The sequence below is a fragment of the Artemia sp. Qi Xiang Cuo genome, chromosome 2, assembly GCF_049724085.1.
Source record: "Artemia sp. Qi Xiang Cuo chromosome 2, ASM4972408v1, whole genome shotgun sequence".
NCBI classification, from domain to species: domain Eukaryota; kingdom Metazoa; phylum Arthropoda; class Branchiopoda; order Anostraca; family Artemiidae; genus Artemia; species Artemia sp. Qi Xiang Cuo.
This window is the reverse complement of record NC_142795.1, coordinates 68,924,564-68,943,209: the sequence shown is the minus strand read 5'-3', so window position 1 is coordinate 68,943,209 and position 18,646 is coordinate 68,924,564. Positions and strand designations below refer to the sequence as shown.

Below are 18,646 nucleotides of genomic sequence, written 5' to 3'. Positions count from 1 at the left end.
CCCTCCTCTTCTCGGAGCACATACAACATTTTCATACTTAGCTTTCCCAGCTTTCCCCTCCAAACGAAACGTCAAATGCTCCTTTCTACCTTTTTAGCATTCTTTTCTTCAAGATCGAAAGCCGGTGCCAGATAAAATAGCAGTGGGAGAGCATACGTGTTTACATACACTACTCTCTCAAACATTGACACGAAGTGCGCTCTTTGATGGGCTACCAGTAAACCCTCAATCTTTTGCACACGCTCTTTTCGCAAATTTTCCACATTCACCGTTCTTTCAGAAAGTGCACCCAATACTTTCACTGACTGAGCCTCCTCGACCCAGACGCTATCATCTAACCGTGCACACTCACCTATGTTTAGTAACTGGCTCTTTTCTGTGTATTTTTTACCAAGAAATGCTCCCCATACCACATTAGTCCTCTCACCACTTCCACAAATCAGCCACACTCCCAGGAAGGAAGGCCCCATCGTCTACAAAAGCCAGTGATTTCAAGGAGATATTCGTCGTAATGGCAATCCCCTGTATCCTCCGTTCTGCATACTTAAAAAGTGGATCTATATAAAGTTCGAATAAATAAGGGGCACTCGGATCCCCTTGTCGCACTGCCTTTTGAAGCTTCAGCCTTCCACTAGTGTAACCATTTATATTCACATCCGCCATCGGGTTCTTATATTAATTTTCATACCACTTCACAAACCGTTGATCAAACCAAAAATTTTCCTTCATCAGTGTCCACAGTATCGATCTTATAACCGAGTCATACGCTTTGAAAACATCCATGCACAGTAGGAAAGCCATTACGGAAAGCGCCTTATTTTTTGCCATTTCGTCGTCTCTGCGTACCAACAAGTCATGCAACACGTTGAGAATATGCTGGGCCTTCTTTCCTCGAATACCACCAAACTGATATCCTCCCAGGATGCCAGGCATCACCTTCTCCATTCTTTTAGTTAAAAATTTTGACGTTATTCTGTAGTCACTGTTTGAAACCGATATAGGCCTCCAGTCTTGAAGGTCCATTCTATCGCCTCCTTTAAAAAAGAGAGAGATATCATGCACACATCATCCTCTGGATATCCTTGTTCAACATAGCTTCTCACCACCAAAGTAAACAGATCCCAATTTCCGGAAAAAATTCTTAATAATCCCATGGCCAGAACATAATTTGCACTTTACTGAAAAAATACAAATGAGTGTGCTTTGTCAGTTTAATATACATATGCTGATATTTAGTAATCAAAATGTTAATATTATTTGATTTATTAAAGTTATAAAAATAAAAACATTTATATTTTTTTTTTCAGTAAAGTGCAAATTATGTACTGGCCTTTGGAAGGCAAAGGCGTTTTGAGCCGAACTTACGTTAATTTCTGCTCGTTTTGAGATTGACTCGGTTATTTATTGTAATTTCTGTTTGTTTCGGGTTTCATTTATTAATCGATGCTGATTTTTGGTTCTTTCAAGCTTGGTAGATTATTTTATTCTATTCTTGGTCATTATTGCTTTAGTGTAATTCTTTACTTTTCTTTGAAAAACTTGTTTTTTGGAAAAAGATTTTTCAAATAATTTCTGTTCGTTTTATATTGATATAGTCTTTTCAGAAAAAAAGAAAATGATACTTTAAATTTTTTTGTTTGTTTAAGAATTTATAGTTTGGCGTGCTATTTGTACGGTGGAGAAAAATTTTCAGCAATTTTGAACAACATACATCCTTTTAAAAATCTTGACACAAATAGTAGTGTTTAATTTAGTTTCATACCTCCTCTAGTTGACCTGAATTGGAAAACTTGATACCATTTTCAAAAAAATCTGTTTACGTTCTTTGATAGCTTGGATACACTTACGCTATTTTGATTTGGTTACATTTTAAGAGCAGAAGCAGCCCCGAAAGTTTGAACATAATGCCCTCAATCGTTCTTGGGATACTGCTGAGATGCCTTATTGGGAATTAGCATTAACACAAGGCATTTTGATTTTATCTTATGGCAACATTTAGTTTTTAAACATAAAGTCAAATGGGAGGGTGGGCGTGGGAGGGGGATTAGTTTCCCTCCAATCACTTTTGGCTATTAAAAAGGGCATCAGCCCTTTCTATATCCAATCGAATGAGCCCTTTTGGAACTTACTACGACAAAGATTTCAATAAAAACCTTATATGCACCCAGGGCATAATTTATAATCTTTGTCCTGAAGACTTTGGGAGGAGTGCCCTGCTCAAAAGTATAATTTCCTTAGATTTGAACTGCGTGGAACAAAATGGCTATCTCAAAATTTTGATGGGATATGTTTGTGGAAATGGTGGGCGCGGAAGGGGTGGTAGTTTTCCAATCACTATAGTTGATTGGAATCACTATAGGTAGCTTTCCAATCACTTTCGACTAATAAAAAGAGGACTAGCCATTTCAATTTCCAATCGAATGAGTCCTTTTTGAAGTTTCTACGACGACGCGTTCTATAAAAACCTTATATGCCCCCATCGCATAAATTACAACCCTTGCCCTGAATGCTGTGGGTGGTTGACCTTCTCAAAAATATAATTTCTATATGAAAAGCCATACCAATTAACAAAACGGCTAGTAAAAAGTTTTGATTGGATGTGTTTGGGGAAAAGGTGGGGTGAGAGAGGGGGGCTAGTTGCTTTCAAATCACTTTCGACTATTAAAAACTTTCAACTACGGTGAATAAAATGGCTATCTAAAAATTTTGATTGGATGTGTTTGGGGGAATGATGGGCGTGGGGGGGGGGGTAGTTGCCCTCCAATCACTTTTGACTATTAAAAAGGGCACTAGCCCTTTGAATTGCCAATTGAATGAGCTTTTTTGAAGTTTCTAGGACAACCCCTTCTTTAAAAAGCTTATATGCCCCATCTGGAAATCACCTACGCTGAACAAAATGGCTATCTCAAAATTTTGATTGGATGTGTTTGGGGAAACGATGGACGTGGGGGGGCTAGTTGCCCTCCTATCACTTTCGACTATTAAAAAGGGCACTAGCTCTTTGAATTTCCAATCGAATGAACCTTTTTTTGAAGTTTCTACGACAATGCCTTCTATAAAAAACCTTATGTCCCCAGGGCATAACTCAAAACCCTTGCCCTGAGGGTTGTGGGGGAGTGTCCTCCTCAAAAACCTATTTTCTATCTGGAAATCAACTACACTGAACAAAGTGACTATCTCAAAATTTTGATTGGATGTGTTTGGGGGAATGATGGGTGTGGGGTGGGGCTAGTAGCCCTCCAATCACTTTCGACTACTAAAATGGGTACTAGCCCTTTGAATTTCCAATCGAATGAGTCTCTTTTGAAGTTTCTACGACAACACCTTCTATAAAAACCTTATATGCCTCCAGGGCATAACTTAAAACCCTTGCCCTGATGGTTGTGGGAGAGTGTCCTCCTCAAAAAAAATATTTTCTATCTGGAAATCAAGTACGCTGAACAAAATAGATATCTCAAAATTTTGATTGGATGTGTTTGGGGGAGTGATGGGCATGGGGGGGGCTAGCTGCCCTCTAATCACGTTTGACTATTAAAAAAGGTACTAGCCCTTTGAATTTCAAATCGAATGAGCCTGTTTTGAAGTTTCTAGGACAACGTCTTCTATAAAAACCTTATATGCCCCCAGGCCATAACTTAAAACCCTTGCCCTGAGGGTTGTGAGGGAGTGTCCTCCTCAAAAACATATTTTTTATCTGGAAAACAACTACGCTGACCAAAATGGCTATCTCAAAATTTCGATTGGATATGTTTCGAGGGCTGATGGGTGGGGGGGGGCTAGGTGCTTTTATTTAACTTATTAATATGATAGAGAGTGTGAGCCGTTGAAGTAGCAAATTAAAAATACCTTTACTTAAGATTTTACAACGCCGCTTTCTATAAAAACCGTATATGACCCAAATTTCTGACTTAAAACCCTTTCTTTGAGGGTTGCGGAGGAGTGTCCTCCTCAAAAACATATTTTCTATTTGGAAATCAACTATGCTGAAAAAAATGGCTATCTCAAAATTTTGATTGGATGCATTTGGGGGAATGATGGGCGTGGGGGGGGGGGGGGGCTAGTTGCCCTCCAAGCACTTTTGACTATTAGAAAGGGTACTAGCCCTTTGAATTTCCAATCTAATGAGCCTTTTTTGAAGTTTCTACGACATCGCCTTCTATAAAAACCTTATATGCCCCCAGGGCTTAACATAAAACCCTTACCCTAAGGGTTGTGGTGTAGTGTCCTACTCAAAAACAAATTTTCTATTTGGAAATTAACTACACCGAAAAAAATAGCTGTCTCAAAATTTGGTTGGATTGGTTGGGGGGAATGATAGGCGTGGGGGGGGGCTAGTTGCCCTTCAATCACTTTCGACTATTAAAATGGGCAGTAGCCACTCCAATTTTCAATCGAATGAGTCCTTTTCGAAGTTTCTACGATGACGCATTCTATAAAAACCTCACAGGCTCCCAGCGCATAAATTACAGCCCTTACCCTGAGTGCTGCGGCGGAGTGTCCTCCTCAAAAATATAATTTCTATCTGGTAAGCCACAAAAATTAACAACACAGCTAGCAAAAAGTTTTGATTGGATGTGTTTGAGGAAAAGGTGGGGGGAGAGAGGGGGGCTAGTTGCTTTCAAATCACTTTCGACTATTAAAAACTTTCAACTACGGTGAATAAAATGGCTATCTAAAAATTTTGATTGGATGTGTTTGGGGGAATGATGGGCGTGGGGGGGGGGTAATTGCCCTCCTATCACTTTTGACTATTAAAAAGGGCACTAGCCCTTTGAATTGCCAATTGAATGAGCTTTTTTTGAAGTTTCTAGGACAACCCCTTCTTTAAAAAGCTTATATGCCCCATCTGGAAATCACCTACGCTGAACAAAATGGCTATCTCAAAATTTTGATTGGATGTGTTTGGGGAAACGATGGACGTGGGGGGGCTAGTTGCCCTCCTATCACTTTCGACTATTAAAAAGGGCACTAGCTCTTTGAATTTCCAATCGAATGAACCTTTTTTTGAAGTTTCTACGACAATGCCTTCTATAAAAAACCTTATGTCCCCAGGGCATAACTCAAAACCCTTACCCTGAGGGTTGTGGGGGAGTGTCGTCCTCAAAAACATATTTTCTATCTGGAAATCAACTACGCTGAACAAAATGGCTATTTCAAAATATTGATTGGATGTGTTTGGGGGAATGATGGGTGTGGGGTGGGGCTAGTTGCCCTCCAATCACTTTCGACTACTAAAATGGGTACTAGCCCTTTGAATTTCCAATCGAATGAGTCTCTTTTGAAGTTTCTACGACAACACCTTCTATAAAAACCTTATATGCCCCCAGGGCATAACTTAAAACCCTTGCCCTGATGGTTGTGGGGAGTTTCCTCCTCAAAAAACATATTTTCTATCTGGAAATCAAGTACGCTGAACAAAATCGATATCTCAAAATTTTGATTGAATGGGTTTGGGGGACTGAGGGGCAGGGGGGGGGGGCTAGTTGCCCTCTAATCACGTTTGACTATTAAAAAAGGTACTAGCCCTTTGAATGTCAAATCGAATGAGCCTGTTTTGAAGTTTCTACGACAACGTCTTCTATAAAAACCTTATATGCCCCCAGGCCATAACTTAAAACCCCTGCCCTGAGGGTTGTGAGGGAGTGTCCTCCTCAAAAACATATTTTCTATCTGGAAAACAACTATGCTGACCAAAATGGCTATCTCAAAATTTTGATTTGATGTGTTTGGGGGAATGATGGGCTGGAGGGGGGGCTAGTTGCCCTCAAATCACTTTCGACTATTAAAAAGGGCACTAGCCCTTTGAAAATCAAATCAAATGAGCCTCTTTTGAAGTTTCTACGACAACGCCTTCTATAAAAACCTTATATGCCCCCAGGGCATAACTTAAAACCCTTGCCCTGCAGGTTGTGGGGGAGTGTCCTCCTCAAAAACATATTTTCTATGTGGAAATCAACTATGCTGAATAAAATGGTTATCTCAAAACTTTGATGGGAGGTATTTGGGGGAATGATGGGCGTGGAGAGGGGGGGGGGCTAGTTGCCCTCCATTACTTTCGACTATTAAAAAGGGTACTAGCCCTTTGAATTTCCAATCAAATGAGCTTGTTTTGAAGTTTCTACGACAACGCCTTCTATAAAAACCTTATATGCACCCAGGGCATAACTTAAAACCCTTGCCCCAAGGGTTATGGGGAGTATCCTCCTCAAAAACATATTTTCTATCTGGAAATCAACTACGCTGAACATAATGGCTATCTCAAAAATTGACTGAAGATGTTTTGCGGAATGATAGGCGTGGGGGGGGCTAGTTGCCCTCAAATGCCTTTTGAAAATTAAAAAGGGCACTAGCCACTCCAATTTCCAATCGAATGAGCCCTTTTCGAAGTTTCTACGAAAACTCCTTCGATACGAAGTGCCCGGGTATGGAGAACCAAAAAACAACACATTATGCCCACATCGTTCTTTACTTAGGCAGCGCTAGCGCGCTGCCTATTATCCCCTAATTGTATTATTTTCTCTTTTCTTTTTTGCCTTAATTTTCATTGCTAGATATACTTGTTCTGCATTCTCTTCTTCAGCCAATCTATTTTTCAGTTTCCAAATCTCAAATTCTTTTTCTTCAATCTTTCGTATTTCATCATCCGTCCCCTCGTCGATCTCTTCCCTCAGTTGGTTTAACACTATAAAGATGTCTTTTATGTGCTTTACTTTCCCTTTTTGATTATTTTCCCCAGTTTTGTACATATGCTTTTACTTTTTGCTTTAGGACTTTCCAAAATTGCACTGGCTCTGTTCCATCTGTAAAATCATACATCCAAGTTCGAATACTGGTGGCTCTCAGCTGCTCGTTTAGTGGGCCCTTTAGTGTTGAAGGATTCGGTTTCCAATAGTTCTTTATAAATTTTTCTCGGTTTGTGTTAGTTCCCATGTCCATCACAAGAGCAGTGTGGTCAGAGAAAAATACGAGTTCGTTCTGTACACTTATCACTTCCGTTAACAGATTATGCTTCACATAAATCTGGTCTATTCTGCTTGATCCTCGGTTATCCATTCGAGTAAATCCAGATCCTTTCCCAAAACGAAACCCATACATTCCAAATTCCAAGCACTTATCACCGCCTTTAAACCTTCACTGCATCTTCTTCTTGCTACTTTTCCATTCCTTCCTAAGGTATCCGCTTCGGACATTATGCAATTAAAATCCCCCAACATTATCAAATTTTCTTCACAAAATAACCTTGGCAATTTTTCACGAATGGCACTCTCCCGTTGTGTGAAGTTACCCCTTCCTAACGGGAGGTGGACGTTTACTATTACCATTTGCTAATGACCCACAATGCAAACTACAAATGCTTCCATCATCTTCAAAACTCATACGTCCGTGATCACACTGTACACTGTCTTTTAAAAGGAAACCTACATCTGGTTTGAGCCCTCCATGAACCGGCTGGTAACTTTTCTGGACTTTGAACTTTTTCGACTGAACTTCTTGTAGATATGCCATATCTATATTCAGTTTTGTCACAAATTCTGAATTGAATCTCTGTCATTTTGTTTATTTTGCTCTATTCACGTTTAATGTAGCTATCCGCATTTAATTACTTTATGAAAGAAAAAAAAAAGAAAAAACTTTTCTTTCTTTTCACCTATATCCTCTTTGTCCCTCCATTTCCTGTTTCCTTTCCGATACCTTTTCCTTCCGTTTTTCTCTCCTTTGATTGGTTACTCCCCGTGCTACCAAGTGATGCCTGACTAAGGGTTCTCTTCGGTGACGGTACATTTTGGTTTGTTGCTCCTTCTTTTACTTGGTCTTGTTGGGTTTTGGTTGGTGGTCTCAAACTCCTCTTTTTGTTTTCTGCTACTTGTTTGCTTGCTCTTGCTTTTGAATTGCCATGCTTCTCTGCTTCTTTTGTTGCTGGCCCACTTTCTGCCGCTTCTTTTGTTGGGTCTGTTTTTTTTTTTTAGCTCCATCTCCTTTCTTAACATTTATCTTTGCACTTTCCAGTACCATGTTTACCGCAGCTGAAGGTGAGAGCGCGCTAATGCCTCTAACTCCTTCATTTCCTTACGGTGGCTTCGGTGTTGCTATAGATTGTGGTCCCCATGCCGAACCTAAACTTCCCGGGTTTGGACTCAGGACACTCTGCCTTCTTTGATTTTTGCGATTTCTTTGACAGTCCTTGGCCTCATGATCCTCGCTATGGTAAATAAAACACGCTTTCGGCTGATCGGGATAGAAGACGTTGATTTTCTCCCCCCCCCGCCCCCCCCCCTCCCAAGAACCTCAATAGACGGCGGGATGAGGGTATCGAGATACATCAAAGCTGTTGCTCTTCCCGTATATACCTCGATAAATTCATCTCCAGTATACACTTTTCTTCTTATGTTTAGGACTGTTCCGTAAACCTGGAGTTGCTTCTTTATATCATCGCTAGTTGCTTCTCCTGGGTCCCTTCTTAGCTGCACGACTATAGGGCGTCTCCCAGTTCTTCCAACACTTACCGGATAAAAACCGTTTCTGAAGCCCATCTTTGGTTCTTGCGTCTTGCAGTGCGCTACTACGTCATCCACCAACACCGCGGAATTCATTATTACTCGCACCTGACAAAAGCGCTTGAAATCATCTGTATTTATCGTTCCCACACTCTTTGGTCTACATAGTTACGCATTCTGCGCAATTTACATCTGAGCACTTATCTTAATGGGCCCATTTCAAATCAAATCATTCTTTTCCTGCTGCTTAAAAATTTTAAGTTGTGGACAAAAATTATGTTTGTTCTTTTTATCTAGAAGTTAAAGGTCAGTCAAAGCAAGACAAAAGGTCAACGGCAACGAAATTGCTGCATTCCTTCGTTATTAGTTCAATGTTTATTTCCCTTCCCGTTTTTATTTCAATATTTATTCCACCTTCCCTTTTTAAACTGAAGGATAGTCCAAGATTCACGAAACCTACGGTTTATTTTATTCCTAAATTTCCGGTGCCAGGTACATTTAAATATCTAATTTGCCACTAGTGTTTTATATCGCTCAATCCTGAGGTTTTAAATGACTGTTAAATCTTCTTTTGAAGGAGTCGACTGAGAAACTTTTAGGGATGACGTCCCCAGAAATATCATTCCAAATCGAAGTGTAACGTCGAGGCTGTTTTTAAGCACTCTGTTCTCGCCATGCCAACATTGCCAACCTTAATATAATTGGACCGAATTGTGTGCCTTAGTGTCTATATTGTCAGTTTGAAAATAGGAGGGGGCACAGTACGAGAAAACTATAAGGAAGAAGGTGAATTTATGCTCTAGTAGAAAACAGCCATTGACGCTACATCAAACCTTTCTCTAACAGACTGGAGAATAATGGGAAACGACTGACCCTGGCCCCTTAGCCCTATTCTGGAACTTTTGAAATGGTGCCAACAACGTTTTCGGTGCATCAGCATACATCGGACATCCATACTTGAGTATGGCTCTGATTCAAGACTTGTAAAATGGGTTGATCCAGCTGGGTGGTTGAAGGTTTTTGCAGGGAAGAGTGATTCTCAGCTTTCTTGCACACGGGGTCTTCACCAGATCGAGGTGGGTTTTCCTAAAGAGATCTGTGGAGAAGTCGAAGACGAAGCTTGTCGACTGTATATAGTGGACTCTATATTCGTGGAGATAAAGCTGGGGTGTATGCGTGGTACTTTCGACGGGAGATCAGTAGCTCCTTTGTTATTGATACATTAACATTGACCATCCATGTAGCGGACCACTTTTTAAATTCTAAAAGATCCGTCTTTAGGGGGAGGGGGGCTTGGTGTTCTGGTACGGTTACGTGTGTCGTGTTGTCGTCGGCAATGTGATGCAGAAGGCTTGCAAGGTTGTCTCCTATGAACCTAGGACTTAAGTATTATTATCTATTTTAACTGTAAGGATTATAATATCCTTAATCAGTGTTAATTATTTGTTGTGAATTTCATTCTAAACTGGTGGATAGCGACAAATTCATTAATTTCTATGCTCACGAGGAAAGGGGGTTAATACTGTAGTCCCTTACACATTAGTAATAAGAATATCTGAATTTTTAGCGCTATCTTTTTTTGGGAACAGAAATAATCACAAATAATAATTATTTATTATTAATGATAATTGGCGTTTGGAACCAGCCCACGGTTTTTTACTACTTTAAAAACTTATTTGTGCTTATTTGTTCTGCTCTTTCATTCTCACTCGATATGTCATTAATTCCTTTTTTTTCAGATGAACTTTTATTCGAACTGGCTGGCAATTGGTTGAGTAAAGAGCAACGACTAGATTATAAAAATGTGAGGTCACTTCTATGGAAGTCAATGACCTTTTTTATTGATATTGCAGAGAAGCGAAATCGTGAACTTGTGCCTCTGTTTTTCTCATTTTTAGAGAAAGAATACTTTCGAGAAGATATTTCTATTGCAAAAGTGCAAGATATTAGTAAAAAAGATGAAGAGTTTGTGCCAAAGAAAAAGCATAAATACAAACACCACAACTCTGCTGAAATAGATGAAACAGAACCAATGGAAGTTGACGATGAAAGCGGCATACAGCAAAGAGAAAATACAATTCCACATAAGAATAATCGACAATTCAAAAGGTTTGCAACTGAAAAGAAAGTCGCAAAAAAGGGAGGGCTGAAGCTGTTATGTGCCCACCTCTCTGTTTTGTCCAAATTTTCGCATCCCCGTAATATATACCAAGAACCTAAATTTCGCAAAACTATTGACCAGTTTTTGGCTCACCGCAATGGAAACGTGCAAAAGTTAGCTTTAGATTGTCTTATGGCCTATAACTATAATTATATTTTGGCCTATAAAAAGCACCTGTACGGGCTTCTTGACGATAAGAGTTTTAGACATGAAATTGTGCTTTTTAATATTGACAGTGAAAGTGATGTTGTTCTGCCTGAACACAGAGAAGGACTTATGCCAGTTGTTATGAGGTAACCTTATTTGTTATTAATGTTAATACTGTTAGTTTTATTATTATCTTGTTGTCCTGCAGTTTTGAAAGTTGTTGGGGGGGAGGGGGGGGGGGTTTGAACCTTGAAAAAGTGCCATTTTATGCCAATATTTTCCTTTTTTCTGGGAAAGGAGGTATTTCACACTCGTCACAGTGGGCAAGGGAAATTCCACGCTATCCCAACGCGTGATCATATATGATTATTATTGAAAGTATGGCATCGAAAATTCGTAAATTAAAAAATTAGTTTCTCACCAGCGTTTGTTTTTTCTGACAATTAGCTAAATGTCAGGACACAGAAACGAATCCAGGGGGTCCTTTTAGGGGCACTTGCCTCCGCACCGAAGGTCGAAAATTGCACGAATTACAGAACTGGAGGGGTAAAATTCACCCAAGTTTTTGTTGGTGCATTCCCCAAAACTGAATTCTGTATCGGCCCTGGCCTACACACAGGGTAAATTCTCCCCATAAGAATCAAAAGTTGCAATGGTGAAATCAAAATTCAGCCCTGATATATCCTCCCCCATCTTCTGCCTCTGCGTCCGTGTCGAAAAGTAATTTTATAGTAGCCCAAAGGAGACAAAATGAAAAGAAAAATTGTTAAGAAAAAAAACAAAAAAAAACGAGGATAATTCCACCCTATAAAAAAAGAAGAATATTAAGCAAATATTTCATGCTTAACTAGTGTAACATCAGAAATCATTGTGGTCTCAAGAATGCCCCAGTTCGGTTTAAATAAAAGTGTCGTGGATTTTACAATTTTTTACTTGCTAGTTTTAGATGTGATTCCAAGCAAGAAAGCAAAGTCTTTAGCAATAAAAAATCAGTTGGCTGGAGTGTTTGCAGGTTTTATTTTTGTTCTTCAATCTACTTTTTTATTAAACTAGTTTTATTTAAAATAATTGTGAAGTTTTGTTGTGTAGTTGAAGTTTAAATAATTTCTTAGAGTTGAAGTTTTGAAAATAGTTGAAGTTTAAATACCTTGACTTAGGTACTCACTATCCTTGAAAATTGTCTAAGGGACACTTCATTAAGACACGGGAGTGTCTTCTAGAGCATCATGATCTGCTTGGGGGAGGGGGAGAAGTGCAAAAATTTATTAGTAGAATGTTAGGTAGGCTTTATATTTCTGTTATGGTTATTATTGTTTATTACTGTATTATGGTAATGATGTCATCAGATAAATATTTAAACTCTGCGTTTTTTTTCCAGCAGACGCTTAAATTTTATGTGATGGGGTCGCATTTAAGTGTCCCTCCCCCTCGCAGACTAACTATTGCCTATATACCCACTTTTCTTTATACCCATTTTACTTTATACCCATTTTTTTGGATTTCACATTCATTTGGGGTTTTAGGATGCTAATTATGGACTTTAGAAGAACAGGGAATAAACTAATAGAAAGATAAAACAAGATAAAAGCAATAAGAGACTAATTTATAAATTAGTAAAAAAATTTGTCATCACTTTTTGAATTATGTCAGTGGAATCATCTAAACCAGTTCCAGTAATTGGGTTTTATCTTCTTATCATTGCCACTTGAAACATAAGTTGCTGGAATATATTTTCTTTTAAATTAATTAACTCCAGTTAATTAAAGTGCATGATTCAGGTAAACATTTAAGCTCCAAGTTAATTTTACTTTCAGTCGAGGCTCACAGTTTTTATTAGGGGTCAAATTTTTAGGTGTATTGTCAAATTTTGGGATTTGAAACTTTTCTTTCGTAAGTTTTTAATGACTTTAATTATGAAAAATTAAATATCCGTTTCTAGCGGAATATGTCTGACGGGTTCAGTTTAGTTCAGTTCAATCAGGTTTATTTAGAAAAACGAAATAAATTAACTTAAGTTAACCTAACTTTACAAAGTTACTCTTTAATGTAACCATGAAAACTTACTTCAGTTTCCTGTTTATATATATAAAATTGTAGAATGGTGTTATAGCTTCAGAATAGCTTTACCTGTTAGTATGTGTATGTTTAGTTATGTGCTATGTGAGTACTATCTAACCTAACAAAATTGTTTAGACTAGGAATAAATGAGGGGGAATTGCCAATGTTAGCTTACGAAAAAATCGATCAAGTGGATAGCATCATTTACGTGGGTGATATTACTAGTAAAGTGGGCAGATGTAGAGTAAAGTGGGCAATCTTTGGCAGACTGCCAAAGATTGTGCTTCCCGGCCATCCTTCTGGGGTCAAGGGAAATAAAAATCGTCCCCGGATGAGATGGGTTGAGGTTATAAGAAAGAATTTAAAGGAAACTGAATTGCATGGAATGGGTCAAAGAGCTGAACGCTAAATAGATTGAGGTTGAAGAGGGGTGTACGCAAATGTTTTGGCCTCATGCGGCTTGATGCTGTGGTGAGTTGTTAGTAGAAAATTGTGGCATCAGTAAAAACTCGAAAATATTGTGATGCGTTCACATATCTTCTTTTTAATCATTTTGTACCATATAATGCTTTCGTCTGCTACATTTTAAGTTTCTTGAGACGCATTGGCTGGCATTGTTTTGTGTTGGGCTAATTGCCTCTTTCTTGTTTTTTGTTTATTGTCACAATAATTATTGTCGTTTCTTAGCTTGCCACTTGTGGTTAACTTGTTCCTTTTTTTGCTTTTATGGAGTTCGAACCCTGTTTTTTTTTAGTCTTGAGTTTTATTTAAAGACAATTTTTGCAAACATTTTTTGGTATTTTCTTCTAATTTCTCTGATAGCACTGAAGAAGAGAGGGGATTGCTCTCCCGAAATTTTTGCTTTGTTTTTCATGAATTTTTGCTTGGCTTAAAAAAATCCATTTTTGATTTTTGTTTCAAGTTTTTTTCTAGTTTCGTTTTTTTAAAGCCCTTTTTATAGTTTGTCAGTTGTTCTTAATGGTTTTTCTTCTTATAACTTTTAGTTCCCATAATGTTCATGATTCATGTTTTGATTTTAACATTATTTTGACATGAAGCACGAATTCGGCTATATTTTCCTTACCTTGTGACTTGTTTACCAATGAAGTATTATCTTATGATTTATGTTTATGCACTGTAAAATGGTCTCTAATATTTTTACAATTCAATTTTAGAATTTTGTATGGAAAAATTCATGGGAAAGATAGAAGTGCCCGCCAGGCAATTGTTCTGCGCTTTCTTGGAGGTTCATCGCATGAAGAAATCAAAACTTTTTTCAATTTAGCTTTCAATATCTTCCTGCCTTTTTTGGAACAGGGTATGCGTATTATTTGTCTTGTTTGAAATTAGTATTATATATGTAAAACAACTGGAACAGTCCCCAAAAATATAAAAATACGAGGTTTTTGGTTGTAAATAAAAATGAAATAAAGTACTAAATGAAAATTATGATCTTTGAAAATATATTTCGCAAAAAAAAAACTATAAAAAATTACTATAAACTGGGAGAAACCAAATAAAAAATAGAACCCCGGGAAATCAAGGTAGGGTAGGATGAGGGCCATGAAGTGTTGTCTAAAATCCCTATTCCTATGTGTGTTTTTGTGCCCCAAAGGAGAAGTCCAAAGATGTCATTACTGTTGGAACTCTAGAAATCATTTTTATCTAAGCCTTTGAAAAGCTGTCACGTGCTTACGTTTTATTTACTAAATAAATTTTATTGAGTTAGTAAATTATGAATTGCGAACTTTTCTCAATAAAAGAATTTAGTAAATTAATCGAAGAGGAAAACCAAGTTCGTTTCTAAGAGAAAGGATCATAACTAACACCATCTATCGCTACCCATGAAAATTAAGTCAATTATTAAAAACTAATAAAATTTTAGGTTTTTGTATTTTTGTTACTCTTTATTTAACGCACGTGAACTGTTAAACTGATTTTAAGGGTCTTTTTTTTAGCTACAGAGAAAAAATCTAACGTCTATCCAGTGCATTGAGCTCTTCAGAAAATAAACATGTATTTTTTTCAATGATTAAAATATGTGGTACTGATAGAACACTCTTTGCTTAATTCGAATGTGCAATCATAATTTTTTAATCAAATAAATCTCTGCTTTTTTTTTTGTGAAATTCTTGAACTCGCTCGACTTTTTTTTATTGTTTAGGAGAGTTTCTAGTCTAGTTTTTTTTTTTTTTTTGCTGAATTCTAAAGTTTAATTGTGTTTGTTTTAATAACCAATATTTAAAATAATATTTTTTTGTATTAAGCAACAAAAATTTTACCAATAAACTTAAAATAGCTACGCAAAAATGGCTGTACAATAAGAAGAAGTGCGATGTTGTTTTTTTTTTAGTTTGGCTTACACCTGTTCTAAAGAATTTCCCTAAATAAAAAATAATTGAAAATCCTGAACGCCAGGTTTCGCTCTTAAAAGCTTTAAAATCAATGCACGAAATTATGGTAGTGGAATAATTTTGGTTCTGTATTTGATCTTAACGCAAAAAGTTGCATTAATATCATAAAGAAACTTTCTCGAAACGAAAACAGTGTTTCTCTGTCTTAAAAAGAATGGAATTTCAAGAGGTTTGGACTGTTCTGACAAGAAGCGAATTTCGCCTTGGCTGCTAGATTTGATGTCACCTATTGAATAAATGCATCTTTTATTTACTTTGTTTTGGAACATAGCTGACACAATTGACTATGCTTGTAAACTTTATAGTAATCCTTTTATTTAATATTCAAATACAACAAAGATGTGGAACCAACAAAGTGATCCAAGTATCTGAGCGGGTCGAGTGTCACACACTTAAGCTCAGGGTTGTGGGTTTGAGCTCAACTATTGGTGTTTTATTCCGTTGGTAAAAAGCACAAATGTCGAGAATAAATCCCTTTTTGGGCAAAAGTTGCATTTTTGGAGCAAAAAATAAAATATATGTGCAGATGAAAAAGGGTTCGATTAAAGGTGGGGGGGGGGGTTGAGGGTGAAGGTGGTCTCTCTTCTCTTCGTAAATGGGTATTTATAAAGCTACTTTATTTTTATACATAACCATCCAGCGTCTGTTGAGTAAAAATATCCACCATCAAAATTATGGCTAAAATGAATAAGTATTTGGTGTTTAAATTTATTGCTTAACTTTGAGAAAGCCTTCAGCTGTTCATGATCATATCTAATAGTTATGTTCATTCTTGTTGCCTCTTCACGATTTTAAACGATTGAGTGTTATGTAAAAAGGCTGTTGAATCAATTTTTTAGATCAGTTGAATGAGCTTATCACGAGTCTCTTAAAATTTATAAATATACTTTCTAACCTAACCAGTTTCAACAAAAATCAAAAACGCGAATTAATGCATCTATAACGCCACAAATTAAAATGTATAATTAATTTTTCTCTAGAAGCTACATGCCTTTCTGGGGCTTTTTTTTAATATTCTGAATCGCTTTTCTTTTCTTTTCGTTAGATGGCCTAGTTAAGTTTTAGTTAATATTTTCATTGGCGTACTATGATATGAGTGAAACCACTTTTTGCAATTAATCATTTTCTTACCAAAACTGCAGTGCAACTGACCAGATTATACCAAATTAAACAGTCTGCCCATATAGAAACGCATTTATTTCCCTTTCTACCGTAGCTTATTTCTATCTAGCTATGGAAATAATTTGTAGGCTAATTTTAATACACTAACGAAGCCTTGCCATTGGAACTCTTTCTTAGATAAGTATTCAAAGGAATCTATTTTCAAAATATTTTTCGGGAGGTCTTCAGAAACTTCGCTTTAAATCATGCCGACAAACCACAAGCTTAACTGTGATATCGCTTCGTTATTATGCTTACAACAAATTTATTGCACTGTCGGCAATTAGCTTTATAATTAAGGTTTTTAAGTGATATTTTAAGCATCCAATGCATTGAGATCATTTCTCATCCTTCTTATCACTGACCCAAAGTTATACGAATGTCGTACTTGCTCAGGAACATTACAAAAAAAAAAAAAAAAAAAAAAAAAAAAAAAAAAAAAAGCGATTTTGGTACTTGCTCAGTACATTTTCATGCAAGTGCAACTTGAGAATGTTGTATTTGCTCAGGTAGCCTACACTAAAAAAAAGAAAAAAAAATCGTTTGTTTGTAGCCTTTTTGGTTTATGCAGTTGCTCAAACACGAAATTTCTCTTTTTAGTGGAGAGGGTAGGCACGTACGCATGATTTTTTTTCGGGAGGGGGGGGGTCCCAAATCCGTCAACTACCTTATTCGGGGAGAAGTATCAGAAAATTATGGGCCAATAAAAGGCACCTCTGCGTACGTGCCAGAGAGAGGGGTAGCTTGTCAACTTATATTCCCATCCATATACACGCCTGTAAACCGAACAATTACAAAGATTTTACTTCCGATAAGCATAAGAGGAGCTCCTAAAAAACCTCGGAAAGAAAAATGAGGAAAGTAACGAAATTTAGGCTATGAAATAGAAGAAATATACAAAAAAGGTTGTTTATTTTTTTATAGTTTGTTATATACTTTCAGGCAATCTTTTGACTCAAGTTGAAGCCATTCAGTCGTCTGTCAGCTTGAAAGAGGTTGTACCCCTGAAGCGTCTTCAAGCCGCACTTAATATGATTGGTCTTATTTTTCAAAAGCTGGGAAATCTTGTTCAAGAGACGCTACCGTGGCTGTTAAATTTGTTATTAGTCATTGGCGCTCATATAATTGGCATCTTGAGCCGTAGAAGTGAAATTGCTCACGGACAAGTTGATATGGTGAAAAATCTGAGAAATATTTTCATTCAAAGGGTATGATGTTTTTTTTTGCAATTTGATAGGCATCTTTGGTATTAACGATTTTATTTGTTTATTTTCTTTCACCCAAGAATAGCAAAAACAGTAGTGCAGAGTAAAAACAGTAATGAAATAAAGACAACAGAAGACGGCACAAAAACTGTACACACAACATAATATAAATTAACAAACTTTAGAAAGGAAAAAAATTATAAAAGTTATAAAATTATATTATATAAAATTATAAAAATTATAATATTAAAAATATTAGTGAAAGTTCTTTATTTCATTAAAACAGTAATGAAATAAGGACAACAGAAGACGGCACAAAAACTGTACGCACAACATAATATAAATTAACCAACTTTAGAAAGGAAAAAAATTATAAAAGTTATAAAATTATATTATATAAAATTATAAAAATTATAATATTAAAAATATTAGTGAAAATTCTTTATTTCATTAAAACAGTAATGAAATAAAGACAACAGAAGACAGCACAAAAACTGTACACATAACATAATATAAATTAACCAACTTTAAAAAGGAAAAAAATTATAAAAGTTATAAAATTCTCGCACAAAGAACTTCATTGAGGCCTTTCTTAATTTGCAAAGAAATGAATTGTGATGATTGTCTATTATTTATTCTTCTTGCTGAAGTACGATTTTGGATTTGTATCGATGGCATGCATTATATGTTACAACCCAGGGCAATGGTGGGATGATGATATAACCCAAATAACAGTTATAAATAAATATCCTATTAGGAGAAGATGTGTGCCCTTTTGAATATTTGGTTTAATAATTAACATGGGCCGAGTGCTAGGGATCGTCCTTGTCGGCCAACCATCTAGGACCTTACGAAAAGCAGGTCGTCCCCGAATGGGGTGGGAGGATATCGTAAGGAAAGATTTAAGAGACATTGGAATCCATCCATAAGGATGGAGGAGGAGCGTGTGTAGCTGTGTTGGTCTCAGGCGGCTTTGTGCTACACTGAGCTGTTAATAGTAGTAGT

General features: G+C 36.8%; 1 protein-coding gene across 2 annotated transcripts in view; it reads left to right on the top strand.

Annotated features, from left to right (window-relative positions):
• The window catches only part of LOC148955543 (small subunit processome component 20 homolog), a 165,537-nt gene that overhangs the window by 57,894 nt on the left and 88,997 nt on the right, over positions 1-18,646 (top strand). For both annotated transcript variants that reach the window (XM_089102742.1, XM_089102751.1), the window contains 3 exons: positions 10,235-10,949; positions 14,037-14,179; positions 17,379-17,644. In XM_089102742.1, coding sequence (XP_088958868.1) covers positions 10,235-10,949; positions 14,037-14,179; positions 17,379-17,644 — 1,124 coding nt within the window. The remainder of the gene's footprint in view (positions 1-10,234; positions 10,950-14,036; positions 14,180-17,378; positions 17,645-18,646) is intronic.